The following is a 13909-nucleotide window of genomic DNA, read 5'->3' as shown; positions in this document are numbered from 1 at the left end:
AACAGTCAGCACGCTCGGCTACCGTTCTGGAGGTCCCTGGTTCGATTCCCAGGGGGGTCAAATAAATACAAGTGATTTTTTCACTCTAATATTTATTCAATACTACCCTGGACTGGTACCTGAAACGGAGGGTTGATCACCTTTCCTTCGTGTGTTAACGATCGAGATAACACTGTGTTTAAATAATGCAGTGCCCTATGCACCATTGGGGTGCGGGTAAGAGTTTGAATCGAATTGAAAAAATATAAAAAAATACTAAAAACAAATTTTTCTTTTTTTTTAAATAAAAAAGCAGATAATTTCAGAGACACATCAAAGTGAGTATAAAAGTTATTTTTTAATTGTGGTGGTGTACAATACCAAAGGCTACTCTAGAGATAGCTTCGTCATGGAGTAACTGGCTACAGAAATGCCGGAGTCGGCCGGCAATGTCGATATGGCCAAACACAATGACTAGGAGATCCACAAGCTGTTCTGCAGTATGAGCATCGCTCAGGGAGGCATCCTGCCCAACATCTTGTCCATGCTCCAGCTCACCAAGAGCAAGGAGAAGGTGCAATGGTATGGCTGCTCCGCTTTCCCCCTCCCCAGACTCAGCAGATTGACGTCTGTACAAGCAAGCGCCCTTGAGGTAGTATTCTACGAAAATGGCGCTATATAAATTATCCAAAATGATTATTTTAATGCTCACCAGGCTGTACTCGTCATAGTTGGTGATGCCGATCTTGGTGCAGATGACCACCATGAGGTTGGCCACATTCTGGCTGTCGTCCACCATCATGGTCTTCAGGGTGCCTGATGACGAAATGCAACAAAATATATAAACATCCTGACTCCTGACCTAACCACTTTCAAGTATTTGAAACGTTTGATCATGCTCGGTCTTCCTCGGTTCCTATGTTCAACTACATTCGCCTCACAAACTTGTTCTTGTACTGTACTTTCTTCATTTATTTAATCCGCATGCCCAAACCATCCCAACACACCTTTTATTTGATGGGTAATGCTCATCTCTGCCTTGCACCCTTTCCTTATATCACCATTGGAACAGCTACCATACATGGTCTTGCCGCACTGAGAGATGGCATCCCGACTGCATCCAGTCTACTCTCATCCTTCCCAAACCATCCCAAGCCGCCTTCCTTAGTTTGCTGGATAGTGCTCATCTCAGCCTTGCACCCTTTCCTTATATCACCATTGGAACATCTACCATACATGGTCTTGCCGCACTGAGAGATGGCATCCCGACTGCATCCAGTCTACTCTCATCCTTCCCAAACCACATTGGAACATCTATCATGCACGGAGATCTCAGTCAGTCTACTTTCATCCTTCTTCTGCCAACTCCACGCTGTGTCCGGACCGCGCCCGCCGGCAGGCTAGAGGCTGAAGAGATCCACTCACCGTCCAGCATCCTGACTCGGAGTGTCCTCATCTTCTTCTTGTACTCCACGACGTCCCCGTTCCTCAGCATGTAGTACTCCAGCGAGCGGCCCGGCTCCAGCCAGACACCCTTCTTGTTGTCCTCTTCCGAGGACAGGAAGATGCCATAGTCCTTGGCTGCATGAAACCAACAAACAAAACACCATCAGTTACGGAATCATTGGCATATCAGTATAAGAATATTGTCACGAAACACGTCAATTGGTAAATGCATTTGCAGACAGGCACTGTGGCGTAGTTGGGTAGACGCTCGACTGCAAAACTAGCATCGCGGGTTTGATTCCCGCCAATTGCTATATGAATTCAACAAAGATTTATTTTCAATTGGTCTGGGTGTTATCCTTACTATCCTACGTGCAGACGAGCTTCTTAAATTCATTCAAACCCTTATTCGCACCCCAATGGTGCATAGGGCACTGCGTCATATAAACGCGGTGATATCTTGATCGACACGAAGGAAAGGTGATCAGCCCTCCGCTTCAGGTACCAGTCCAGGGTAATATTGAATAAATATTAGTGAAAAAATCACTTATATTTATTTAACCCCCCCTCCGGGAATCGAACCCGGGACCTCCAGAACGGTAGCCGAGCGTGCTGACCATTACACTACGGAGGTTCATTTCTTTAGTTAGCTTATATTAAATTTAATACAAACTATTTTTTACACTTAATTTACATCATATATATATATATATATATATATATATATATATATATATATATATATATATATATATATATATATATATATATATATATATATATATATATATATATATATATATATATATATATATATATATATATATATATATATATATATATATATATATATATATATATATATATATATATATATATATATATATATATATATATATATATATATATATATATATATATATATATATATATATATATATATATGTTTACATCTTTTTACAGTAAACAAAACATTTTTATTTTAATTCTTTCAGACTCTTTTCATTCTTCATACATTCAGGCATCTCATCGTACATTTTCGAACCCTTGTACATTATACAATTTTGCGACTCTGTCTTTTTCAAAAATGTCTGATTCAAAACTAGTTATAAAACAAACCCCGAAGAGGGCAACAGGTAGTTGCCGATACTAATTTTTTATTTTAACCCCTTGTATAATTTGCCCGAATACAATTCGGGTAGGTATTTTGCTGACACGGCGATCTGCCCGAATCCAGCTCGGGTCATTCCCCCACCAGTCAAGATGTATCCATTCTTCCTTTGTTTTTATTTCTTTCCTAATATCGTTTGTGTCTGCCTCCGTAGTGTAATAATGGTCAGCACGCTCGGCTACCGTTCTGTAGGTCCCGGGTTCGATTCCCAGGGGGCGTCAAATAAATATAAGTTATTTTTTCACTGAAATACTTATTCAATATTACTCTGGACTGGTACCTGAAGCGGAGGGCTGATCACCTTTCCTTCATGTGTAAACGATCAAGATAACACTGTGCTATGTGACGCAGTGCCCTATGCACCATTGGGGTGTGGAAAAGGGTTTTATTTATTATTGTTTTATACTGATTTATTATGTTTCAAAATATGATAAAAAAAACATAATAGTGAAAAAAAGTGGCTTTTTTTTGACTCGCAAATCTGTATTACCAACAGAAGTGGGCAATACAGATTTGTGAAGTATTTGCACACAATCAAAATGTTGCATGGTGACATAGCACGCGTGGGTCCAATACGCTCCGCCTGAAGCTGATGAACAATGGGAAGAGGGGTATGCTTACGTTCCCCGAGGCTGGCCGCCTCCAGGATCTTGTCCCGGATGACCTTGCAGGCGTCGAACACCGACGTGGAAGGGTCGAACTGCATCGTCTTGATGACCTTTCCCTCCTCCAGGGATATCTTCAGGGAGAGCGCCGCCATCTTCCCGGTATATCAACTGGAAATACAAGACTCCAATGTAAACACGGACCATAGCAAAAGCGAGTACGGGTGTGCAGCCTGGAGTGACCACCAATGCTATCCTGTTTTTCCAAATACCGGGGTAGGTACCTATTGAATTAGCAGTTTCACATGTAATTTTAACCATACGCTTCTTCCATAAAGCTTCTTTTCATCTTACCAATAGATGTCTCTAGTGAAGTTCTAGTGATTCAAGAATAATGTTTCAAAACTTGGTTCATATACATACATAGAATTGTACAGCTATGTAAGGACCGTCAGTCCATTAAATCTTCACATTCGTTTGAAAATGCCATAACTAGGCGAAACAATTGTAACAATATTAATTTTTATGTGTTTTTTTAATAAAATACAACTACGTAGACTCAAAAAATCGGTTTGATTTAAAAATTAATTTAATTTTTTGACATCTCATCAAAAATGAAGAAGAATATGGAAGTCTGGGCATTTACGGGGCTGACGACCGTCATAGGCTGGTTTAAGTGATCACTTTACACACATGTGACATTCACCAATTCTACCCATGATTGATAACCACACTACTCGAATTCTTTGAAATTCTATACACAGTATATATGATCAAATTTCGAAACATGGTACAAGAATCACTAGAATTTTCACAAGAGACATCTATTGGTGAGAAGAAAAGGCTTTGATAGAATATATATACATATATGTATATATATATATATATATATATATATATATATATATATATATATATATATATATATATATATATATATATATATATATATATATATATGTATATATATATATACACATATATATATATATATATATGAAAGAAATTGTTGATTTCGCACACACCCGATAGAAAGGACCATGTGTGCAGAAAAAATCTCAGCAGTTAAAATGGATACTAAAAAGTACTCACAATGTATAAAAAATGTAAGGGCACTTGGTTGCAAGGCGAGGGTGTTCGCTGTCCAGCCCTAGGGTGGCTGGAAAGCGCAGCTTCTTCTTACTGGTCGACTGCAACAAGAGAAAAGGAAGAAATTAGCGTAGCCGTAAAAGAAGCAAATCGCTTATATTTATATATATATATATATATATATATATATATATATATATATATATATATATATATATACTACTACTACTACTACTACCATCACGCCGTTTCCCCGCAGGGGTAGGCAGAGAGGATGGAACGCCACACTCTTCTGTCCTGACATACACTCCTCGCCTCCTTCACATCCATACATCTAGTCATACATGCCCTCCGATTACGCAGACTTTTGACACCGCCAGATTTTAGGTTCTGATTGATCTGATGGTGCCAAGTCTTTTTCGGTCGTCCACGTTCTGTTTTCCCTCTCACATTCGCCACATATATTTTCTTAGTCATTCTCTCGCTATCCATTCGCTCCACATGTCCATACCACCGCAAAGAGCTCTTTCTAATCTTTTCAATTATTCCTCGTTCAGCCTTACATTCCTTTCTATATATATATATATATATATATATATATATATATATATATATATATATATATATATATATATATATATATATATATATATATATATATATATATATATATATATATGTATATATATATATGTATATATATATATATATATATATATATATATATATATATATATATATATATATATATATATATATATATATATATATATATATATATATATATATATATATATATATATATATATATATATATATATATATATATATATATACATATATATATATATATATATATATATATATATATATATATATATATATATATATATATATATATATATATATATATATATATATATATATATATATATATATATATATATATATATATATATATATATATATATATATATATATATATATATATATATATATATATAAGGATAAGTGGACAAGGACATTGAGAGAAGAGTGAATGCAGGGAATAGAATAAATGGTGCTTTGAACAGAGTGATTGGGAATAAGAATATGTCCATGGAAGCCAAGCTAGCGGTTCACAACGGCGTGCTAGTACCGACACTAATGTACGGAGGCGAAACATGGATCTGGCAAAGGAAGGATGAAAGCAGAGTGAACGCTCCCTCAGACAAATGTGTGGAAAATCATTGTAGGACAGAATTAAAAACGACGATATAAGAAAGGAATGTAAGGCTGAACGAGGAATAATTGAAAAGATTAGGAAGAGTTCTTTGCGGTGGTATGGACATGTGGAGCGAATGGATAGCGAGAGAATGACTAAGAAAATATATGTGGCGAATGTGAGAGGGAAAACAGAACGTGGACGACCGAAAAAGACTTGGCACCATCAGATCAATCAGAACCTAAAATCTGGCGGTGTCAAAAGTCTGCGTAATCGGAGGGCATGTATGACTAGATGTATGGATGAGAAGGAGGCGAGGAGTGTATGTCAGGACAGAAGAGTGTGGCGTTCCACCCTCTATATATGTATGTATATGTAAATATATATATATATATATATATATGTATATATATATATATATATATATATATATATATATATATATATATATATATATATATATATATATATATATATATATATATATATATATCCATATGTACATGTAATTCCAACACCCTTATACGGCTGTCGGAAATGCAGTCCGCTCGTATTACGCATAATTACTAAGCGCGAAGGGCGTATATACCCTCTCGGCCAGACGGCTCGCATTCCCTGGGCGCCTCCACACGCAAATCGCGACATGCCACAGCAATATACAATACATATACCATACCGTGGCAATAAACCATACATGAGAATATTTCAATATCTGAAAAATTCCGCCATAACCGCCGGGGGATAGCTAGAAGAAGAGGTTCCGGAAGCGTTGTCGATGGCCAGTATGCGACCCCGAGCGCCCTGGCCACTACTGCCCTTTCTTCCGTTTTCTCTCCCATATATACTTGAAATTGGCGTGTATGAACGAGAACATGTATGAATGTGGAAGAGGCGAAGATAGTTTTGTGCAAAAACATATCGGTGTGGCGTTCTATTCCCTCTGCCTACCCCTGCGGCGAGCGGCGTGACGGTTAGGTTAGGTTAGTTAGTTAATTTTATAGAGTCATACCCGATAGACTTTAAGCAATAGTAGTACCAATTAAACCATTGCCAAGTAAAACTCGAATAAAAAATGGACAGATATTACCGCAAAGTGACTGCCGATTCAATTAATGAAATTATAGCAAGCGGTTGTGATTGTCCTGACGAAGAGACGGGTACGTCTGGAAAACCGCTAGACATAAAAATCTCGGTGAGTGTTTACATACTAATATTACTAACATTTTAATAAAAAAATATATAAAAGTAAAAATTACTAACCACAAAGTATTAATAATAATAATAAAACCCTTATCCGCACCCCAATGATGCATGGGGAACTGTGTCATATAAACGCAGTGTTATCTTGATCGTTTACACATGAAGGAAAGGTGATCAGGCCTCCTTTTCAGGTACCAATCCATGGTAGTATTGAATAAATATTACAGTGAATAAATCACTTATATTTATTTTACCCCCCTTGGGAATCGAACCCGGGACCTCCAGAACGGTAGCCGAGCATGCTGACCATTACACTACGGAGGCGGACGGTAATATCAATAATAAAAGTATTAATAATTGAGAATATAAGAAGAAGACCGAGTAAAACATGGCACAATCAGGTGTGTCAAAAACTTGAAAGCGGCCGGGTCGGGAGTCGTAATAATCGTCGGGTATGTATGAGGAGTTGCATGAATGCGGAAGAGGCGAAGAATGCTTGCAAAAAGAGAGTGGTGCGGCGTTCGATTCTCTCCGCCTACCCCTGAGAGAAAACGGCGTGATTGTTAGTTAAATAGTTAGTTTTGAGAATATAATGACGTTGTACGGCTGTCCAAACTCAAAACACAGTAAGGGTCATTTTTTTGTAGTACGTTTTTTTTCATTTTTTGACTAATTAGATTCTACTTAGTCCAAAAATGCAAAAAAAAACGTACTGCAAAAAATGTCCCTTACTGTGTTTTAAGTTTGGAAAATACCCATCACCCTGAGCGCTTTTATGCTATTGTACAACCCGCGCGACCCAGTGCGAGTACTGGTATGCGAACCGGTGCGTTTAGCCCACTTTCGTTCGCGCTTGTGCTAGCGTGCCGGGCGCTTCCGGTATTTTCCCGCCATTTTCTCCGCGAAATGCCGGGACGGATGCCTTTGCAGCGCGGCTTCCGGTTTCCGACATCTCGCGACACCTGCGCGGCCCTAAACTTTTCCGATCTTCTTCCTTTTTTACAATAATTTCCTTCTCATTTGCTTCGAGTTTCAATCGCGAGACAGCTGTCCAAACTTAAAACACAGTAAGGGACATTTTTTTGTAGAACATTTTTTGCATTTTTGGACTGAGCAAAAAATCTAAATAAAAATAAAAGCCTTATCCGCACCCCAATGGTGCATAGGGCACTGCGTCATATAAACGCAGCGTTATCTTGATCGTTTACACATGAAGGAAAGGTGATCAGCCCTCCGCTTCAGGTACCAGTCCAGGGTAATATTGAATAAATATGACAGTGAAAAATCACTTATATTTATTTTACCCCCCTTGGGAATCGCACCCGGGACCTCCAGATAAGAAGTATGACGTTGTTGAAAGGGGTGAGCGATGTGACCGAAGACGGTGGAATGAATCCTGTGTTAGCGAAAATCCCTTGAATATTGTTGTGTAAATTTGGCACGCATTTGAGGATATGCATATGATTCAGCGGTGTGGTGCGTGCAGTGCGTGATAAGGAGAAGATAAAACATCGATATGGGTGGAAAATTATGTATACGATTATAATAAAATGTCAACAAACATCCAGTCCTTCCCGGAGGAACGTCGTAAGCGCCAATTGCATTATAAATACTGTGTATATATATATATATATATATATATATATATATATATATATATATATATATATATATATATATATATATACATATAATAAAACCCTTATCCGCACCCCAATGGTGCATAGGGCAGTGCGTCATATAAATGCAGTGTTATCTTGATCGTTTACACATGAAGGAAAGGTGATCAGCCCCCCGCTTCAGGTACCAGTCCATGGTAATATTGAATAAATATTACAGTGAAAAAAATCACTTATAATTATTTTACCCCCCTTGGGAATCGAACCCGGGACCTCCAGAACGGTAGCCTAGCGTGTTGACCATTATATATATATATATATATATATATATATATATATATATATATATATATATATATATATATATATATATATATATATATATATAAATATATATATATATATATATATATATTTATATATATATATATATACATATATATATATATATATATATATATATATATATATATATATATATATATATATATATATATATATATATATATATATATATATATATATATATATATATTTATATAACTTCCAAGAATTTGAGTAGTGTGGTTGTCAATAATGGGTAGAATTGGTGAATGTTACACGTGTGTAAAAAGTGATCACTTAAACCAGCCTACGACGGTCGTCAGCCCCGTAAATGCCCAGACATATTCTTCTTCATCTTTGATGAGATGTCAAAAAATAATATGAATGAAAATATTGATTATATCGCCTGTTATAAACACTTCACGAGTCTAATACAATCCTTTACAGCAAACTAGTGAAGCCAAACTAGCAGTGCATAACGGTGTTCTGGTACCAACTCTAATACATGAAAGTGAAGCGAAGACGGTTGGGAGTAGACTGAACGCGATCACACAGTCGAATGTGAGGCAAATCGATGTATGCTAGATGTTGGAACGGTGAAATTAGCAAAGAATGCAAGGCAACGAATTTTCCAAGAGGAAATGATGAATGAAAATATTTATTATTTTTTGACATCTCATCAAAGATGAAGAAGAATATGGAAGTCTGGGCATTTACGGGGCTTACGACCGTCATAGGCTGGTTTAAGTGATCACTTTACACACGTGTAACATTCACCAATTCTACCCATTATTGACAACCACACTACTCAAATTCTTGGAATTTCTATATATATGAACCAATTTAGAAACCTTGTTCATGAATCACTAGAACTTCACTAGAGACATCTATTGGTGAGATGTAAAGAAGCTTTTTATTAAGCAGAAACTCTTATATTAGTATGTGAGATCCGAATCCTGGATTATAATCACACACATGAGAAACGCCAGAAAATACCATTTTAATTTTTATTATTAAGCTTATAATTTGACCAGATAATTTATTTACAACATTTTGAGTGTGTCCTGATAATAACTCCTGTAATTGGAGATAATCCAGATTTTGTGAACAAGTATTTGGACACACTCAAAATGTTGTAAATGAAAATATTGATTATATCGGCTGTTATAAACACAAAACGAGTCTCACACAATCCTTTATAGGTCTAGTATGTTAAATTAGATATTCCTGCCGTCTGACAATGCCCAATTTCCGACAGGAGTGTGTGACAAATCTAGCCATGTTGCCCAATTGATTTTTATGAGATTCTGCGTCCCACGGTCAATCTAGAATTTTGTGTACACGGTGTTTGATAATGACGAAACGACCCGCACTCCTCTATCGCTCCGAATGCCGGACGTTGTATAGGGTGTTTAGAGCTATACAAATTCAAATTTCCCGCAAAAAATTCACGATAGCACCCGCCGTGTGGCGTGTTGCGCCATCTCGTTGAAACTGCAGCTCTGTCACATCGATGCCATTCAACTGAGGTACGAAGAAGTCAGTAATCAGTAATGCATCGTAACACGTGTCACAATAGATTTTAAATATGTAATTTTTAATTTTATAGTAATTGGTAACTGTGATTTTTTTAGTAATTGGTAAATATGTTAACTAACTAACTAACCATCACGCCGCTTCCCCGCAGGGGTAGGCAGAGAGAATCGAACGCCTACGCACTCTGTCTTTGCAAACATTCTTTGCCTCTTCTACATTCATGCATCTCCTCATACATACCCGACGATTATTACGACTCCTGACCCGGCCGCTTTCAAGTATTTGACATACCTGATTGTGCCAAGTTTTCCTCGGTCGTCCTCTGCTTCTTTTTCCAACTACATTCGCTCCATAAATTTGTTTAACCGTTCTTTCTTCACTCATACGCTCCACATGTCCAAACCATCTCAACACACCTTTCTTAATTTTATCGATAATGCTTATCTCAGCCTTACATTCTTTCCTTATTTCATCATTCGAACATCTATCAAACATCGTTTTGCCACACATTCGTCTGAGGGATCGCATTTCTAACTCGCAATTTGTAACTGTTATATTTTCAGTAATTGGTGAATGTAATTTTTTCAGTAATTTGTAGCTATTATTTTTTTAAGTAATTGGTAAAATGTATTTTTTTCAGTAATTGGTAACTGCTACTTTTTCAATAATTTGTGAAGTGAAACTTCATAGGCGTCGGATTCGACAATCGATAATTGGACGAGTGTAGAGAGTGAAATTTCAAGAACGCGTCACGTTTGTTGGGCGTATTTCGTTACATGACAGAGATTAAAGATGCAACGAGGAGAGAAAGAGATATACATACATTCCGATAAATTGTATGGATACATGGACCAAGTTATCTCCGGCATACGTTGTAGCTCCTTCGCCGAGTTGGAGAGACGAGCGGAGGATAGAGCCTAAACGCGAAAGAAACAAAGCAATCATCACAGATTTTATCCCATGAAAAAACATTGAAAACGCAAGGTTGTGACGATGGTCCTTCTTGCTAGGATCGGCTCGCCGCGCTGGCTCGTGTGAATGGTGCGTTAGACGCGCCGTGTGCGCGTGTGTGCGGGTGTGTGTGCGTGCGTGTGCGTGAGGTGTGCGTGCGTGTGCGTGAGGTGTGTAAACAGCATCTCGGGCGAGTGGGAGAGGCGTCTCGCGAGTTCGCCCACCGATTTCCGCCGAAACTAGAAATTCTAAAATAGACCCCGCGAGGAGAGGCCGCCACGCGACTTTCTAGCAAACGCAGTCGGAGGTGTTGACTGACTAAGAGCGCTTGTGCACTACACGGAATTTTACCGTCCGGTTAGCATGGTAAAACGGATGAATGGCTTGGATTGGCTTGTGCCTTTGGCCGTCTTTCTTCGGATCGGTGCACTTAATTTGTAGAACTCCATTTAAATTTATGTATTAATTGTTAAATCAATGACAGATTTTTTGAGTCTACTAAGTTGTATTTTAGGGAACTACGCTTGGATGGCTTGACTCTGGCCAATGTCTGTACCCGACGGATTCACCAGTTCTTTGGACACGTTGCGCGTGGCAACGAGGATAGCCTGGAACGTCTGGTTGTGATGGGTAGCCTGGAGGGGAAGAGAGGGCGAGGAAGATCCCCACACGATGGACCGATGGAGTTAGGGCAGCAGCAGGCACCTCGGTGGTCGGAGCTACGTGCAGCGCAGTCAAGGGATAACTGGAGAAGAGTCATTGCTTCTGCAAGGGTCACAACCCTCAGCAATGAGGAATAAGACGGAGAAGAGGTTGTATTTAATTGTTACAAAAACACATAAAAAAACAATATTATGACAATTGTTTCGCCTAGTTACGGCATTTTCAAACGAATATTCGTTTGAAAATGCCATAACTAGGCGAAAAAACTGTCAAAATATTGATTTTTATGTGTTTTTTTTAACAATAAAATACAACTTAGTACACATATGTTTGATTTAACATTTAATGAATAAACTCTATATTTCTTGCATTTTCTACAATACTTTCGGTAGTTAAAGAATATGAGAAAGTAAGCTGCGATTTAACTACCGTATTGCGTCACTGCGACCTTTAGTTAAAATGACGTCACAAAGTGTCACATCGATAACAATTACAACACCTGTCGAGCTAAAATTATGAAAAACAAATTTACTATCTTCATGTCGTTCACTCCTTTCAAGAACGTCATAAATCAAAAATCGTCAATTCTCAGTTACGCATGTTTTCAGAATGCTCAAAAAATGTTCTATATCTCAGCAAAAGAGGCATATTTTTAACTTAATATTTACCCGCTGCAGGGCAGAAAGTGTTGTTTTTGCATTTTGAAGAAAAGGTATTGTTTAATTATGTTTTTTAATATAATAAAATATTTTTCAAATGGAGAAAAAACCTTCAGGTGTTACCTAAAAAGATCTGTTGCACAGTAAAAAGTTCAATAAGTGGCTTGATATTTATTTTTAATACATTATATTTTATTGTTAAACTTTAAAAACGTCCTCCTGAAAAATCAAGTTTTTTTATTGATGACATTCTTGAAAGGAGTGAGCGATGTACCTTTGCGATTATGGTCCACCCACTTCTCGTGAGAGAACACCTTCCATTCATCCACATAACACATCATCCTTTATATTATTTTTTGACATCTCATCAAAGATGAAGAAGAACATGGAAGTCTGGGCATTTACGGGGCTGACGACCGGCATAGGCTTGTTTAATTAATCACTTTACACGCGTGTAACATTCACCAATTCTATCCATTATTGACAACCACACTACTCAAATTCTTGGAAGTTCTATATCGTAGTCGTACAGGAGAAAGTGACCAACTAACAAAACGTAAAATGTTCAGGAGGGCCATTTAAGTCACTTTTGCTTGGCAACAAAATAAACATCAATGCAGTTAGTCATTTTTAACAAGTCAATATATTATACTTTCAACTTTAAAATCCTTTGGGATTTTTTCAGGTCAATATTAAGTTAGGAAGATATCAAATAGTCAATGATCACGTTTTTGTAAAAAAAACACTTGGTCACTTTCTCTTGTATGACTACGAAATGATTGATTTGGCAGTCACTTTGTGGTAAAATCCATCCATTTTTAATTAATGTTTTACTTAGTACATACCACTATTTCTTAAAATCTACTGTGACACGTGTTTCGATGTATTCCGCATCATTTTAAAACACCGTACGTGAAGCTAATTCTAAATTTTAGAGTTTGGTCCTTGGGACGTTGACGGTTGAAGAGGAGATGTTCTTTATTTTTATTTATTTATTTAATTTTTATTTCTTATCAGTGGGAACATAGAAACAATAGGGGGGAGGCTTTAGTCGTGTCATATCGTTAATTATGGGTTTATTGTTATTTTTATTTTTATTTGAAAGCTGAGTGAACGCTGTTGAAATGCGCTCCCTCAGACGAATGTGTGGAAAATCATTGTATGACAGAATTAAAAACGAAGATATAAGAAAGGAATGTAAGGCTGAACGAGGAATAATTGAAAAGATTACGAAGAGTTGTTTACAAAGATTAGGAAGAGTGGTATGGACATGTGGAGCAAATGGATAACGAGAGAATGGCTAAGAAAATATATGTGGCGAATGTGAGAGGGAAAACGGAACGAGGACGACCGAAAAAGACTTGGCACGATCAGATCAATCAGAACCTAAAATCTGGCTGTGTCAAAAGTCTGCGTAATCGGAGGGCATGTGTGACTAGATGTATGGATGTGAAGGAGGCGAA

At 37.3% G+C, this 13909-nt stretch overlaps 1 protein-coding gene across 8 annotated transcripts in view; it reads right to left on the bottom strand.

Moving 5' to 3' along the window:
• The window catches only part of rhea (Talin_middle and talin-RS domain-containing protein rhea), a 142521-nt gene that overhangs the window by 98185 nt on the left and 30427 nt on the right, over positions 1-13909 (bottom strand). For all 8 annotated transcript variants that reach the window (XR_015838102.1, XM_088265982.1, XM_088265979.1 and 5 more), the window contains exons 3-6: positions 4294-4391; positions 3218-3372; positions 1405-1560; positions 692-795 (exon numbers count right to left, since the gene is read on the bottom strand). Coding sequence is in view for 7 of the 8 variants with exons in the window: in XM_088265982.1 (XP_088122108.1) it covers positions 692-795; positions 1405-1560; positions 3218-3356 (399 nt within the window). In the remaining variant the exon portion in view is untranslated. The remainder of the gene's footprint in view (positions 1-691; positions 796-1404; positions 1561-3217; positions 3373-4293; positions 4392-13909) is intronic.

The sequence above is a fragment of the Brachycentrus maculatus genome, unplaced genomic scaffold (assembly GCF_059751285.1).
Source record: "Brachycentrus maculatus isolate JH-2025_06_01 unplaced genomic scaffold, ASM5975128v1 h1tg000259l, whole genome shotgun sequence".
Taxonomy (NCBI): Eukaryota; Metazoa; Arthropoda; class Insecta; order Trichoptera; family Brachycentridae; genus Brachycentrus; species Brachycentrus maculatus.
This window is presented reverse-complemented; position numbering and strand designations above follow the sequence as displayed.